At 34.2% G+C, this 13,886-nt stretch overlaps 1 protein-coding gene across 5 annotated transcripts in view; it reads right to left on the reverse strand.

Annotated features, from left to right (window-relative positions):
* TTC7B (tetratricopeptide repeat domain 7B) overlaps positions 1-13,886 on the reverse strand; it is a 137,882-nt gene that overhangs the window by 39,087 nt on the left and 84,909 nt on the right. For 3 of the 5 annotated variants that reach the window (XM_080596259.1, XM_080596260.1, XM_080596261.1), the window contains 2 exons: positions 11,371-11,487; positions 7,145-7,242 (listed from right to left, as the gene is read on the reverse strand). In XM_080596259.1, the coding sequence (XP_080452385.1) occupies positions 7,145-7,242; positions 11,371-11,487 (215 nt within the window). Of the gene's footprint in view, positions 1-1,674; positions 1,726-2,098; positions 2,356-3,544; positions 3,710-7,144; positions 7,243-11,370; positions 11,488-13,886 lie in introns of all 5 variants that reach the window. The other 2 variants (XM_080596262.1, XR_013952381.1) reach the window with 2 other exon arrangements.

The raw sequence follows: 13,886 nt of genomic DNA on the forward strand, positions 1-13,886 counted from the left end.
TCTGTCCAGAATTTACAGACTTTTTACTCATCATAGTAACATAGTATCTGCAACAACCTATGATTATGTCAATGCTTCAATTCAATAATCTAAACAGAAGAACTACCAACAGGCTTATATAAATACAATTTAACCAGGAGGTGAAGTAGTCTCACATAGAAACCTTTACTTTCTAAGTCATACCTACAGTTCAACTTCTGTGAACAACAAAGTGTTCAATTTCAGGTTTTTCTTAAGATAAATATTACAGGAAAGTCTGCATGAAATCAATCTTTTAAATAACATCCATAAGTCACCCCATGTAAATAGAGGGCATGTTACAACTTTTTCAGTCCTTTCCATGGTCATTCCCCAATAAATTCTTAACAATGTTGCCTTAGGGGCAGGGACTAACTGCGACATGGACTCTTATCAGCACTTGGAGAAAAATAAAAATCAATTTGCATCAAATTTTCCTTCTGAAAATGGGTTAAAAAAAAAATGGACTGACATCCTTCATGAAACAGGTTCATATCAACTGACAAAAAACACTATAAAAGGATTTCTTTTTATACCATAAAAAGAGTGTATTATAAAACAGTTTCATAATTTATGTAAATAAAAAATGCCTTAAAAGCAATGCTCATGCAGGAGTGAAGAGGAAAAAAACCAACCCATGACTTCCAACATTACGTTCACACAAAGCTGCCAGTAGGAACATTAGTGGTGCAACATACAGAGAACTGTGCTACAAAAAAAAAAAAAAGGCAAACGTGATAGAAAGAGGCAGTACCTTCTGCAGGACTAATGCATCACTGAAATGATATATTTGATATGATAGATTGGCAGATTTCGTCAAAATTAACATTATTTTGTATCAAATTTATTAGGTGTTTGAGACACCTTTCATAACCAAAAATTAGAAAGATACCTTATCTTTTGGTACTGTTATGCATGGAGATTTTAGTAGTCATGTATAGCTAACATCATTTACAGTATTCTCTACGCTTTCTGAAAAACATTTTCTGTGCTTAGTCACCATCAAACACGCTGTTTTATATCTCTTCTTACTTTTCAATGAGAAACAAATTCAAAATTTGCTATTCAAGGCCAAATGCACAAGTTCATAATGTAACTGGTTAGAGAGAAAGAATGTTGTTTTGAATCCTGGTTAAAGCAAAATTAGTTTTATTGATCTATATTTTTCATTTTCTTTTATTCAGCTTGTTGGCATCATTTCATTATTTTAAAGTGTACTCTTAAGAGATTTATTCTACATGTAAAATTTGCACCACAAGAGAAAGTAGTAGTTTATTGTGACTCATGACAGAAGTTGCAATGTTACCTTCTAGACCAATATACTCCTTAGGAACAGCAGTGGCATAAAATCTCCTATAATACAACATACCAGCAGCTGGCCATTATGTTATACAAGACCTTCCTAATATATCTTTATTTGCAGTCCTCTAGAAATGAATACTGCCTCTTTAATTATTAAATGCAAGTGTTAGCTGAGTGCATTCAGATCTTGTAAGATTACAGACCTTAGGGTGAATGGGCAAAGAGCATCAGCCTTGCTTTACACACTATCAAACTTCTACTACTGATGGACAAAACATGTACATTTTGTGGTAAAGGAAAAGGTGATTTAAGTCCTTAGGAAATTAATGGAACTGCACAGTGAATACTACTTACAAACTGAAAAGGGGGAGTAAAAACCATGAAAGTAAGCATCTGATGGATTGCCTTTGAACAAATCAAACCACAAATTAAAATCCAAACTAAGAAAGAGAAAAATAGATAAATAAATAAACAACTCCAAGAAAGCCAGAGGATTTCTGATAATCTTCAAACCATAAATCAGGTTTAGAGGGTTCCAAATGATAAAAATTTTAAATAAGGAGATCACTGTTTACAATAGATATTTTCATAGAGCCTTTGCTACACCTCTAAGATCATGCTCCTGTTCAACAGAAATTGTAAGTCAAGTAAAATAAAGTCAAAAAGTCTTTTGTTCTTTCACCAGAAAAAAAGAAAGAACTAAGATAGGAAACATGAGATTTTCAGCCCTGTTAACTATACCAGAAAGCTATAAGCATCTAGACAAACTTCTACTTACTCAAAGATAGAGAGCTTTGACTTTCATAAATTATTTACACTGTACAAAGGACTTCAGTATCTGTGTGGGTGTTTTGTTTTTTTTTTCCATGGTTCCACTACTGCTCATGTGTATGTTGGAAGCTGCTTTCCCTGAGGATACAGTAACTTTTATCTGAAATGGAAGACCTGGGCTTTACATAATGGAATCTGTGCTTGGACTTCCACATTCTTTCCATGTGCCTTCATTCTTGAACGAGGTCTTATTCTCTTGTAGCCCTGCAAAGAACAAGCAATTTAATGCTAGCTGGTGTGTACACTTTCTAGAGTAGGCCTGAGCAAGATCAACTCAACACTCAAAGGGGTAATAGCAATTAATTAGCTATTCAAATGCTTCAAGAAGAAAAAGTCAGGTTTCAGCTAGTTAAACTTCTGTAGGACACATTTCCTGAAGTCTAAAGGAAGTGCTCTCCAGAATTTCCAGTTGTAGGCTTATATATGAGCTAGTGTTTTCAAAACTCCCATCTTATCTAAGCTACTTTAATGAGTGAATTTTGCTAATACTCAAAGATTTATTCTCTAGATTTTGTTAGGAATTAGTATCTTTGACACAATGCCAGTTAAAGCCTAGTGTCATCAGTGAATTTCCTAAGACTGGATTATAGTAAATGCAGTAATAAATACAGAGCTACGCACAAGTCTATGAATGAAGGACTATTTAACAAATAAAAAAGAGTTTAAAAGAAGTATCTGGAAAACTAACTTGGTTTTACCCTGCCACCTGAACTATTCTGGCAGCATTACTATGTAGTTTGCATTCAAACATGGAAAGTGATTTTACAGCATGTTTTAACTGGCATCATTTCAATGAACAGAATGACTCCTGATCTGGAATAGCAAAATGCTGATTTTCACTACTCTACCGCCTCTGAATCATTTCAATACATCCTACCTGCCATATTAAAGAATACATTGATATTTAATGTGATTTTTCCCTCATATGAAGTTTCAGGGAATGTTTTGTATGCAATTAGCTAAAAAGGATTTCAAATCAAGGATCTAGACACTAAAATTACATCATTAAAAACTAGGTAAGAAGGAAATCCTGTGGAAAGGACAGTCTTGTTAGGCAAAACATGCCAGCAATGGAAATAATTACAGCCATAAATGCTACAGTGCAGTAGAGGACAATAGCCTCTTTTAAAAAACACCTATCGTTTTCTGTAACAGTCATGAGTACAGAATATTAAATCTGCCTGTAACTTTACATCTTTGGGGATCAATAAAACAGTCTACCCTGAACAAACTCTTAAAACCCATTCAGAATTTAATGAAATAAATTTGAAAGGCCAGATTTCATGGACACTCCATTGAAGCTTAAATTGTTTTAAACACGGTTTATCAGTTATGAAGATTATCAGAAAAATACAGTACAAACACGCCCATCAGGAAGAGAAAACCAATTTACAGCGAGAAGGTGAACAGGGCTCAGGAACTTGGTCACAGTATGGAGAGGCTGCATGGGGCCAGACAAAGGTATCTGATTTAGGATGAGGATGAGGAAGATGAGAAGATACAAACACTTGGAGAGGAGACTCTGTTCTTGAGAGAGAAGATGAGGAAGTATCAGAGGCTAAAAAGCGAAAGAAAGAGAATGATAAGGGTGTGGGGGGGTGGGAAAGGAAAAGATCCAAGAACAGGGTTTAATGGAGTCACGGATGCCAAAAAATGCAAAGTGTTTATTTCCCCATTCAGTAAGATGGAAATGGCTTCCACATAAAATAAATAGCACTTCTTCTGAAAGCAGTGTAAGAAAATATGCTGCATTCATATGTACTCCTCTTCTGTAATAAACTAGTTTCAAAAACAAATTAAAGATTAACTTTTCCCTGCGTTCTAATGTATGAGTTTGTGAAATATATTTAGGAGGAAATAAAGACCAAATTTTAAAACTCAGCCACCAATATTACTTCCTAGGACAAACTAAGTGGACTGAAACCACTACACAACAGATTGAATAATCTGACTTTAAAAAGATTGAGTGCAACTTACCTTAACCAAAATAGTTAACTGAAGCCTCAAGTGATTTGCATATGCTTATCTAACTTTGAAAAGGAAATGAGTCTGTCTCCCTGTGAGATTTTACTTCAGTGAATGTTTCATAAAAGCTTTTTTTTTTTTCCCCTCCATATTCAGCAATACATATAAATATGGGTACGTGCCACTCATGGCAAACCAGCTGAAACAGAAGGCAAGCTCAGAGTAGATTTGCCACAGTTCTTGACTGGGACATTGGATTTCTTACAAGGCTAGACTGGTAATTCCAGAATACATGCTTTTTATACTCCAAAGATTACAAAAATTCAAACTTGCATCATTTAATCATTTCTGATTAGTTTTATTGGATTGGTAAAAGCTATATATAAACACTGTGGCTTTTTTTTTTTTTTAAGATCTTTTTATTTTAATTTCAACCTTTGCTAAATTGATATACCTAAATAAATATATTTTTGTAATATATATATTTTACACCCATCACTGTTATTTGAATTTTAAAATCCTTTAATTTTTTTTTGCAAGTACGGAAGACTTCAGATTTAATTTTAGCTCTCATTTCTTGTTACTCAGATTGATCAAACAGAGAGTAAACAGCAAAAAGGTGTTCATCACTTCCACAGGTGGTAAGCAATTCAGGTAGTGGAACGTTTTCACGTGTGCATGTGTATACACATACGTAAGTGCATACATATGGTAGCATTATACTGTCTAAAGGGTAGCAAACATTTCTGTCCTAAGAGGATTTTCCCCAATACTTTTTTCTTACATCCTCATTAAAATACTGTAAATGCCAAATTTGTTTTGGATTTCTTAAGACTGAGGATAAACAGAACCTCAGAATGAGCTTTCTCAGCCAATAAAGGTCTAACAACTTGACCATCTATTAGTTCTATCATTTTTGCACACTTTTTTTTTTGACAGTCTACCTAGAGTTTTCTCACTCAAACACTATGCCTAGCTTGATTTCTGTTCTTGCAGTAACATAACCTTTTAATTTCTGCAGTATTTTTATACTGAAGAAGAATTTTGGACATAACTTTGATATAGGGTTTTTACATTTACACTACTGTACAGATACAGTAGGTAACAAATCCCCAGTCCTTACCAGAATTCAAGTATTTGTACTGCAAGAAGGTTTCTTCTGCTAAAATTAAAAATTAAAACCACAAAAACAAACAAACAAGAACAAAACAACAAAAGAGACCCTCTCCAACCTACCCTACATAATTACCTTTTATAAGAAAAATAAATGAAAAAGGACCCCATACTTTTAATTTCCCATCTCATCCTCTGTGACAGTAGAAATGAGCTCTAACAACACAGGTAAGATTCAGGAAACAAAAACAAACAGGATCTTCTACAAAAAAAAAAAAAAAAGACTGTTTGTAAAGATCCTGTTTTCCAAGTGAGATACTGGCTACAGGACTTGAATCTGGGGTGAGTTCTTGAAGAGCTCACTGTTTTGGATGAAGTTTCATCTTTACTTAAAAGCTTTGAGAAATACGCAGTCTTTAAAAAGCACCAATTCATTATGCTTTGAAGCATGGCATATATAAAATAGGACACTGAAGAAGTAGATCAAGAACTTTGTCCCCATGGAAAACATACAAACAAAAAAACAACACGCCCCATAACACTCCCCCCCCCCCACTGCCTCTTTTAGAAGGCATAAAAATAATTTAACTAGATTTTGAAGGTTTCATATAGACATCTCCTTCAAATGAAACAGTGAGCTAGACTAGAACAAAGGACTACTACAATATTTTGTGTTATCTTACATATTGTAAATACAAGAGCACGAGAACTCAAAATTCTACTATAGGGGCAAAGCAGGCTGAACTATGCCTTATTTCAGCCCACATCATATTGCAATTCTTTTAAATCAGGTGACCTGAACTTTGTAATCAGAACTGTTTGCCACGATACCAAGCACAGAACTCTTTCTTCTTATATGATTTCAAAATCTAATGAACACTAGCTTCGCTTTCGACTTTCAGAAATTAAGTAACTAAAATGGATTTTTCTGTACTGTACAATTCTGATGTAAACAAAGATATATTATACTTTTCCACGTATCTTAGTTTATAGGTCAGTGTAGTCTAACTCATAGGCTGACAAGCTTCCCCATAAGCTTTTCCTATCCAAATGTGATTAAACAGAAATTGACATCTGAAGGGTGTCAGGAAAAGCATGCTACAGTTTTGAGATAAAACCCCGGAAAGAAAAAAAAAGTCAGTATATAGAATGCAGATAACACACTCCAAAAGATTTTCGGAACTACTGTCATCACAATAATTCTTTCTGTGTTTTTCAGAGAATCCATGGCTCACCTGCTTTTTTCTATATGACTTTAAGGCATATCAATTTCTATTGTGATAATAGAATATACTAACATGTACAAATCACATATTGTCAATATTTATTGATGCCTTACCTTTTATGTAGCACACCTGTGCAGCACAATTTTTGCAGTATATATGATTTGAAATAAATAGATTTTCCTTATAATCTCAAAGCTATGTCTATAGTAATCCGGCCCACGTATTCAGTTCTATTTTAATATATGTTTTAGAAATCTTGACGAATTTATTTAGTAATGATTTCTTGAGCATTTTTGAGATTATAGTTTTCTTAATTTTTTCTGATACTTTTTAAAAACAAAATACGTGCAAATACTTAAAGGACAGAAAAGCATAGCACTTTGGAAAATAGACTAGTAAAGCATAGTAATTTTTAGCCTTTACATAAGAACCAAGCTATACTGCCAAGCTCAGCAAGATTCAGACCACAGACATTTTAATTTACAGAATATAGTCTGCAAGTACTTCATAAATAAATAAATAAATAAAAGAACCTTATATATCAAAATTGCTATTTCCACTCCATATGACAAAGAAAACATTCTCAGGATATATGATTTAATTTTGCAAAATAAAACAATTAACTAATAAAAAAATCTAGCTATTGGAACTCCATTTTACCAATTTTATTGTTCAAATTCTGTTCTTACCTGTTTCAGGATCACTGAAATCTGGTAATGTAATTGTATTAAGCTGTCGTCTATCAGCAATAGCTCTGTCTAACAGGCTGCTCCCACGTCCAGAATCACTGTAATGAAGTATAGAAATTGTAAGCTATTAAGATATAAAATTATATACTGAGATACAAGTTGCATGCTGCCCTCCTCCCACAAAGGTTCTTGCTATAAAGGTTCTTGCTATGAACAAATTTAGTACCAAGCATTGCTAACCACTCACAGTGCATTAAGCCAGCTGCACTAAAACAAAATTAAGCTGAGCAAACCTAAATCCATATTTACTTCAGCAACTCTGTTTTCATAATTAATATAACCAAGACAGGTATACAAACTTTTAATTTGATTTATAACTAACAACATTACAAAAAGGCTTAATTGTACCTTAAATTTTTACATAAGATGAGTTACTACTCTTGCAGTTACCTGAGATGGCAGATGTGAGTTTGAAAAGCCACATTTTTCCAATACTAAAGAGCAATACTGAACTCAAGACATCTAATTTTAGGTAAAGATATTATAAAAACATTCCACATAAAAAGACAGTGATTTTATCTCTAGAGTTTTGGGTGGTGTGTTTTTTTGTTTGTTTGGTTGTTGTTGTTGTTGTTGTTTTTTAATAATCACATTAACAGTCTAATGCCAAATTTGATCCTAATAATGCAGTAGGAACATTTTGAACACTTAGAATAGATCAGGTGCCTAAGCACTTTGCAGGGGTTTTCCCTGATCTCTCATGGGGAAAAATGCACTTAATTCCCACTGTAGTTGTAACCCACTTTCTGCCTTTCACAGGGCTTCTTGCTGATATACTTGCTGGAAAACTAATTGGTCCCAGAGCTATGGTTAAAGATTCAGCAGAAGAAAAGGGACTGAAAAATTAATGGTTAATACAGTAACTTCATCTTTAGGACTATAAAACTGGTACTATTCACTATCAATAAATACTTAAAAAAATACATAAAAGTAATTCACCGTTTCAAGTTTAAACCAATTAGGTTGTTAGCCCAACTTAGCAAAGTGAAAACCTTAGTTTGATTCTCATATTCCACCACAGAGAAAAAAAAATATACAAAATTCCTAGCTTAAAATAAAGTCTGAGAGACTTTAATCTAACCTGCAAGACTGGAATTTAATACATCTTTAGAGTTGCCCTAATTTTCAAATCACCTCCTTCCAAATTTGAACCCAGAGAACGGCAAGAAGCCTTTCAGCAACTCTTAATAGTTGCACTTCAAAAACCAGTGAAATGACTTCCTCTGTTTGTACAGCTGTTACTAAAATGATATAAATAAAACTTTGCATTACCATAAAATTATTGCAAGACCAATTTCCTTACAAAACGATGCCACTATAGAAATCCACAGGAAACAGAAGGGGACTTTCTGAGACACACACTATCAGCTATACTTGTTATACCAGTTGGTGCATATTTTCTCTATTAATTACTTCCTCAATCCACAAGCAATGACATGCCAAATGTTGCTGACAAGGAGAGCCAGGCTTAACATAAGTATCTTTTAAGCACATCACTGGTATCTTGGTTTGCTCTGTTTTGCTAATGCAAACTAAGAACTGGAAAAGAATTGAACTATTTTCTAACATACTTCAAGAAGCAAGCTGAATAGAAACATGGTTGATGTAATCACTCCATAGACCTTCCAAAGCCTTGCATCTCAGAATATTTTTTTTGTTTTAAAATTAAACAATTAAAGAGAAAAAGCTGACTAAAGACAAAATTTTTTTTTTAATCAGCTGAACAAAGGTAAGACAAAGTGTTGCATTTAACACGTTTCGTGGTGTATCTAGCTATTCATAATTTAATTTCATTAGTAAAAGATTATTGAGAACACAAACTAAGTTTACTCCACAAAACCTGATTAACTTGAAGAAAAAATATTTATCAAACAGCTTATCAGAAAAGTGAATTCTTATCTCATTGGGAAAATGATGCATCAAAATTAGTTTTGAGTCTAAATCAGAATAGAAAAACATGTTTCAAATAAGCATGAAGGGTATTCACATATTTGAAAATCAACGTTCTAAAAAAGTTTCAAATGATTAAAAACCTTTTTTTTTTATTGCCCTAAAGAATGATGAGAAAATTCCTCAATTGTTTCCAGTGCAAAACTTATTGTCAAACAGTGCTTTTCAACAAAAAGTGTGTGCTGAATTATAGAGTTTGGAAAATCTGAGTATTCACAACAATCCTTCATTATTATTCTTCATTACATCTTGAGTGCAATTGTATGAACAGAACTTCCCAGTCACATTTCAGGTTAGAGTGATAATTGTTATGCCAGTCAGACAGATTTTGATTACGATGATACAAAGTGAAAATATTCAGCCCTTACATTTCACATGGACCATCCAAAGAAAGGCTACAGTTTGGTATCTCTCAACATGTGATTCATGAAACCTATCTCCTTCCATCATGGCGCTTATTCATGGTTCTTTCCATTCCATCCCCAATTTTATTTTAATTTCTGTCATCATAAACCAGAACTTCAAGAAAAGTTTTAAGAGTCAAGACAAAAAAAAGCAGTAAAAATCATATCAGATGCAAAGTAGTCCTTGTTAATTTTTTCACTTAGATGTTCTCAAAGAAAAATGGAGACATGATCATTAGCAAATGCTGCTGTGAAAATCTTACTCTTTGGCTGTGTCAGCTTCTGCATTCACTACTGATGTCTGAAGGAAGCATTGCCTAATGTGTCCTTAACGTGTCACAGTAGCTCTTAGCACAACAACAAAGTAATGACAAGCCATGATGAGCCCTGTTATGTGTAAGATGGAAGGTGAAAAGTTGTGTGTAGTACACACAAAGCCACACTGAAATTAAGCTTACATAGAAATTTTAACTATTCTGCACAGCAGAGCCTTCTGATAAAGAGTTATTAACCCCACTCCACATCCCTCCCTAGCTCCTTTCCCCCAAACCCAACCAACTGCAGAAAAAAATAAAAATAAAAAAATCCCACCCAGTAAGTTAGAAGATAAATTCTTTCCCAGGTCCTTGCTGCTAGCTTCTGTGACTTGGAATTGAAAGAAAAAAAAAAAAAAGAAAAAAAAAGTCAGCTCAAAGCTTTCCAGTTGCTCATGTACTTTACTTGCTCCCTGTCATGTCCAAGTCCTGCCATACTGCAGCACTAGAGCCACTATGACAGAGCTATGATTGACTCAGATAGGGACCTCCCAGGCTCTTCCTCCAAACTTTTCTGCTCTAAACTGCTTACTAGCTACCCAATGAGATAATTAATTTTCCCTTTCTGGCCCTAAGTTTCCAACTCTCCCAATCTTCTTAGAGATGCATGTTATTACATAACTGAGATCAAACAAAACGAGACCAAAAACTGGACAGATAATGTTCATCACACTCCTATATCCGATACCATCTGGTACAGATCTCTTCTGCACCACCTCCTTTCCAGAAACTACCAACCCTTCAAACAACAAGATAGCAGGAAATTCTGCTTGTACTCAGTAATTCTACAGGTACTTGATAAACATGTTGTACAGGTACCAGCATGGATATATGAAAAGCTAAATTAGCAGCTTTCCTGTTTATTTCACAGGTGATCCAAACACATGTGACAAAGGAAAATATATGTGTCTTTTGGAAACCCAAAGAGGACTCAACTTATCCAAATACCTGCTAAGTCCTTTGAAGAACCTAACTAGCTTCATAACTTAAATAGTTTCAGACCTTCCTTTAAAAAAAGGCATGTTGATTCTCCAAGCATGTCATCTTTATCCATGTGACCTCCACTATTTCTGTAGTCTTAATTAATGTCTAGCCCTCTTTCATTCTATTCAGCAGAAGTCCGCGAACTAAATTACTACTACAGCAATGTTTCCACTAAACAAAAAGATACAAAAGATTCTATAACCCGGATCAGGAGGAAAACCAAAACAATACCAGTACATTGAGCCACATCAAGGACAATGGCAGAGTTACACAATATCTGCCATCAGTTCTCACCAGTTTATTAGCTTTGATGCACCTTACTTCACAGAACTCGAAGTGGTTCCTCCTTATCCATCAAGTGGTATCTTTGCAGTTCCAGTTCCTCAGATTTCCGGAGGATTAGTTTGTTCATTTAAAATACCAGACCAAGTAAAACCAGGACTAATATTGACCTCGAATGCTACTGAGCAAGGTATTCGTGAATTTCACACTCCAGAATTCTACAGCATCTTACCTTGGGTTAGTGAGATTATAGCAGGACTTCCAGATCTGTAGCATGTGTTTACAAGTAAGGAGTGCTTCATCTGGGCCTCTGCACAAGGATTCCAATTTGACTTTTGTAAACAGTAATCTGGTGAAAAGGGAAATTAAGAAAAAGAAAAGAGATTCTGATTCAATTGAGACTTTTTTTTTTTTTTTAAAGATACCCAATATCAGGCCAAACTGGAGAAATAACACAACTTCAAAGATAGTGTTAATTTAAATATTTGTTTCATGAAGTAATTACAATAAAGTCAAATACCTAGTGTTGTCATCAAAACAATAGCACTTTTCACAAAGTGGCCTTTTCAACTGGATAGAAACAATGGTTTACAGGAATTTATTTATTTATTACAGTTAAACGAGACAAAATAGTTCAGTGAAATTAGCAGAACCGTTACAAACAGTATTTTGCATGTTGTTTGTATGATATCTTCATTAAGGAAACTCTTTGCCACTTTTATGAGAAAGGAAAGTGTTTTCCGTAAATTGGCTCATATGATAGTTATCTAATCTTAACTTAGAAAGAAAACAAGTCAGTATTGATACATGCTACTTGCCTATAATATAAACTTCTTTACCATCAAATTCTATTACAGGAAATGGAAGAGACTATATTGAAAAAGCTACCACTAGATCAGATAGATATATGGGAGGTCATCAGCATTAGTAAGGTTAAGAAGAAAATGTAACTCCGTGCTACTTTATGGTGCTATCAACAGGCACTGAAATTTACATTTGACTTGAATTTTGAACATTTTGAACATTTCAAAGTGATAACCTGGAGAAAGCACATCATTCATCATGTACAGAACAGTCTTCCTCATGGGAGCAAACACGTTTTCTGGAAGCCACTATAAATTAATTCTGATTTCAAAGCTGATATTTCTAATGGCAGCAACACAAAGTACATAACCTCAAAAGGTGATGACTGTATTCCTTTTACATGCCATATACTAATGTATCAGTAGAAAGCTCTCCATGGAGATTAACTTAGACACACACCTTCCTGGACAATTAAAGAATATAAATGCAACAGAACAACAAAGGAGCAACATTGGTATGCATATTTAAAGAAGTCAGAACATCTGTAAACAGATAATACACTAGAAAAACACTAATTTAAAAGTAATTTTTAGTAAGTTGCAAGATTAAAGAGCACAAAGCAGGAGGAGAGGATACAAATAAAACTGTTAGCCTACTTTCCATTTTTAAACCCAGGTGTACTTTGGCATTTTATTCCAGTACAACCTTAATTATCCTAAGTGAAAAATTTATACGATTGGTCATATGGTTTGTGTGGGAAGACTGAGAAGGGTGTAGAGGGTGGGCATGTGTGAAAGCTCAGAACTTTCTTATCCCAAATACAAACTTTGAGGCTGCTAATAGTAACTGCAAACTGCCAGAGGGTTTTCTCAAGAATAAAAAGTGACAGCAAGTGCCTCAGCAAGCTACAGTTGCTAAAGCTATAGTGTTGCACTGAACATCTTTTGCAGAAACTACACAGCATATAAATCTGAAAAAGAATCATGCTACCTTAATTCTACAACGTGTGTGTTGGCGGGATTGAAAAAGAAATAAAATGCAGGTCACTAAATTAGTTTAAGAGAACGAGCACCCGTGGATTAGCAAGGTAAATAATGCCATATGGAGCATCACCAGATATTTTCTAGGAAAGTAGAACAGAGTAATCAGTCATATTAGTATAGGTTTGTTCTTATTAGTAAACTGGATTTAAGTATATAGGGAACTATACAGGTTATTTAAAGTCATATTCCATTTGAGTGTGCTCCTCTGTAGACAGTAGTTTAACCGTAACTGTGTCACTGGAAAAAAAAATTTCCACATCTGTCTACCATTTTACTCAATAGAGAAGAAAAAAAGACAAGTAATATCCTCCCCCACTCACACTACCACATCTATTCTACCTTTAACATCCCCTCTCCCATTAATCCAACCAAATAATAGCAAGACCTAGGAATCGAAACCTAAACCCCAAAATAAGAGAAATCTACTTCATACAATCCATTTCCTGGTTCTGTTTATGTAGAAACAAGGGAGCCCTTTTTACAGATTGAAGAACCTATAGAAGGGTTTTCTGACTGTTTGTTTTATCTAGTGATTTTAAAGCATTTTACAAAAGGCATGGCATTTAAGTTCATTAGCACCAAATTTACAAGTCATTTTAGAAACAAGTGAATTGTAATACATGCCTTGGTTCACTCTATCTGTAAACTGTATAACATAACACTAACAGCCTTCAAGCATTTAAGACTTCCAGGAATACTGTAGTAGAGAGAAGGCAGGGTATCAGCAAACCACTAAGGTTCAGCATGCAGGAGCTAAAAGAAAAATTTAGTGGGAGATATAATGGGAAAGGATTTGATTATTAAGAAATTACTTAAATACACATGTAAGAAATAGCAAGAGTCTGTGCAAAAAAAGTTTAAGGACTTGAGTGCAGAATTCAAGGGAAAGATAGCAGAAGAG

This window comes from Anser brachyrhynchus (assembly GCF_964034855.1).
Source record: "Anser brachyrhynchus genome assembly, chromosome: 5".
NCBI lineage: Eukaryota > Metazoa > Chordata > Aves > Anseriformes > Anatidae > Anser > Anser brachyrhynchus.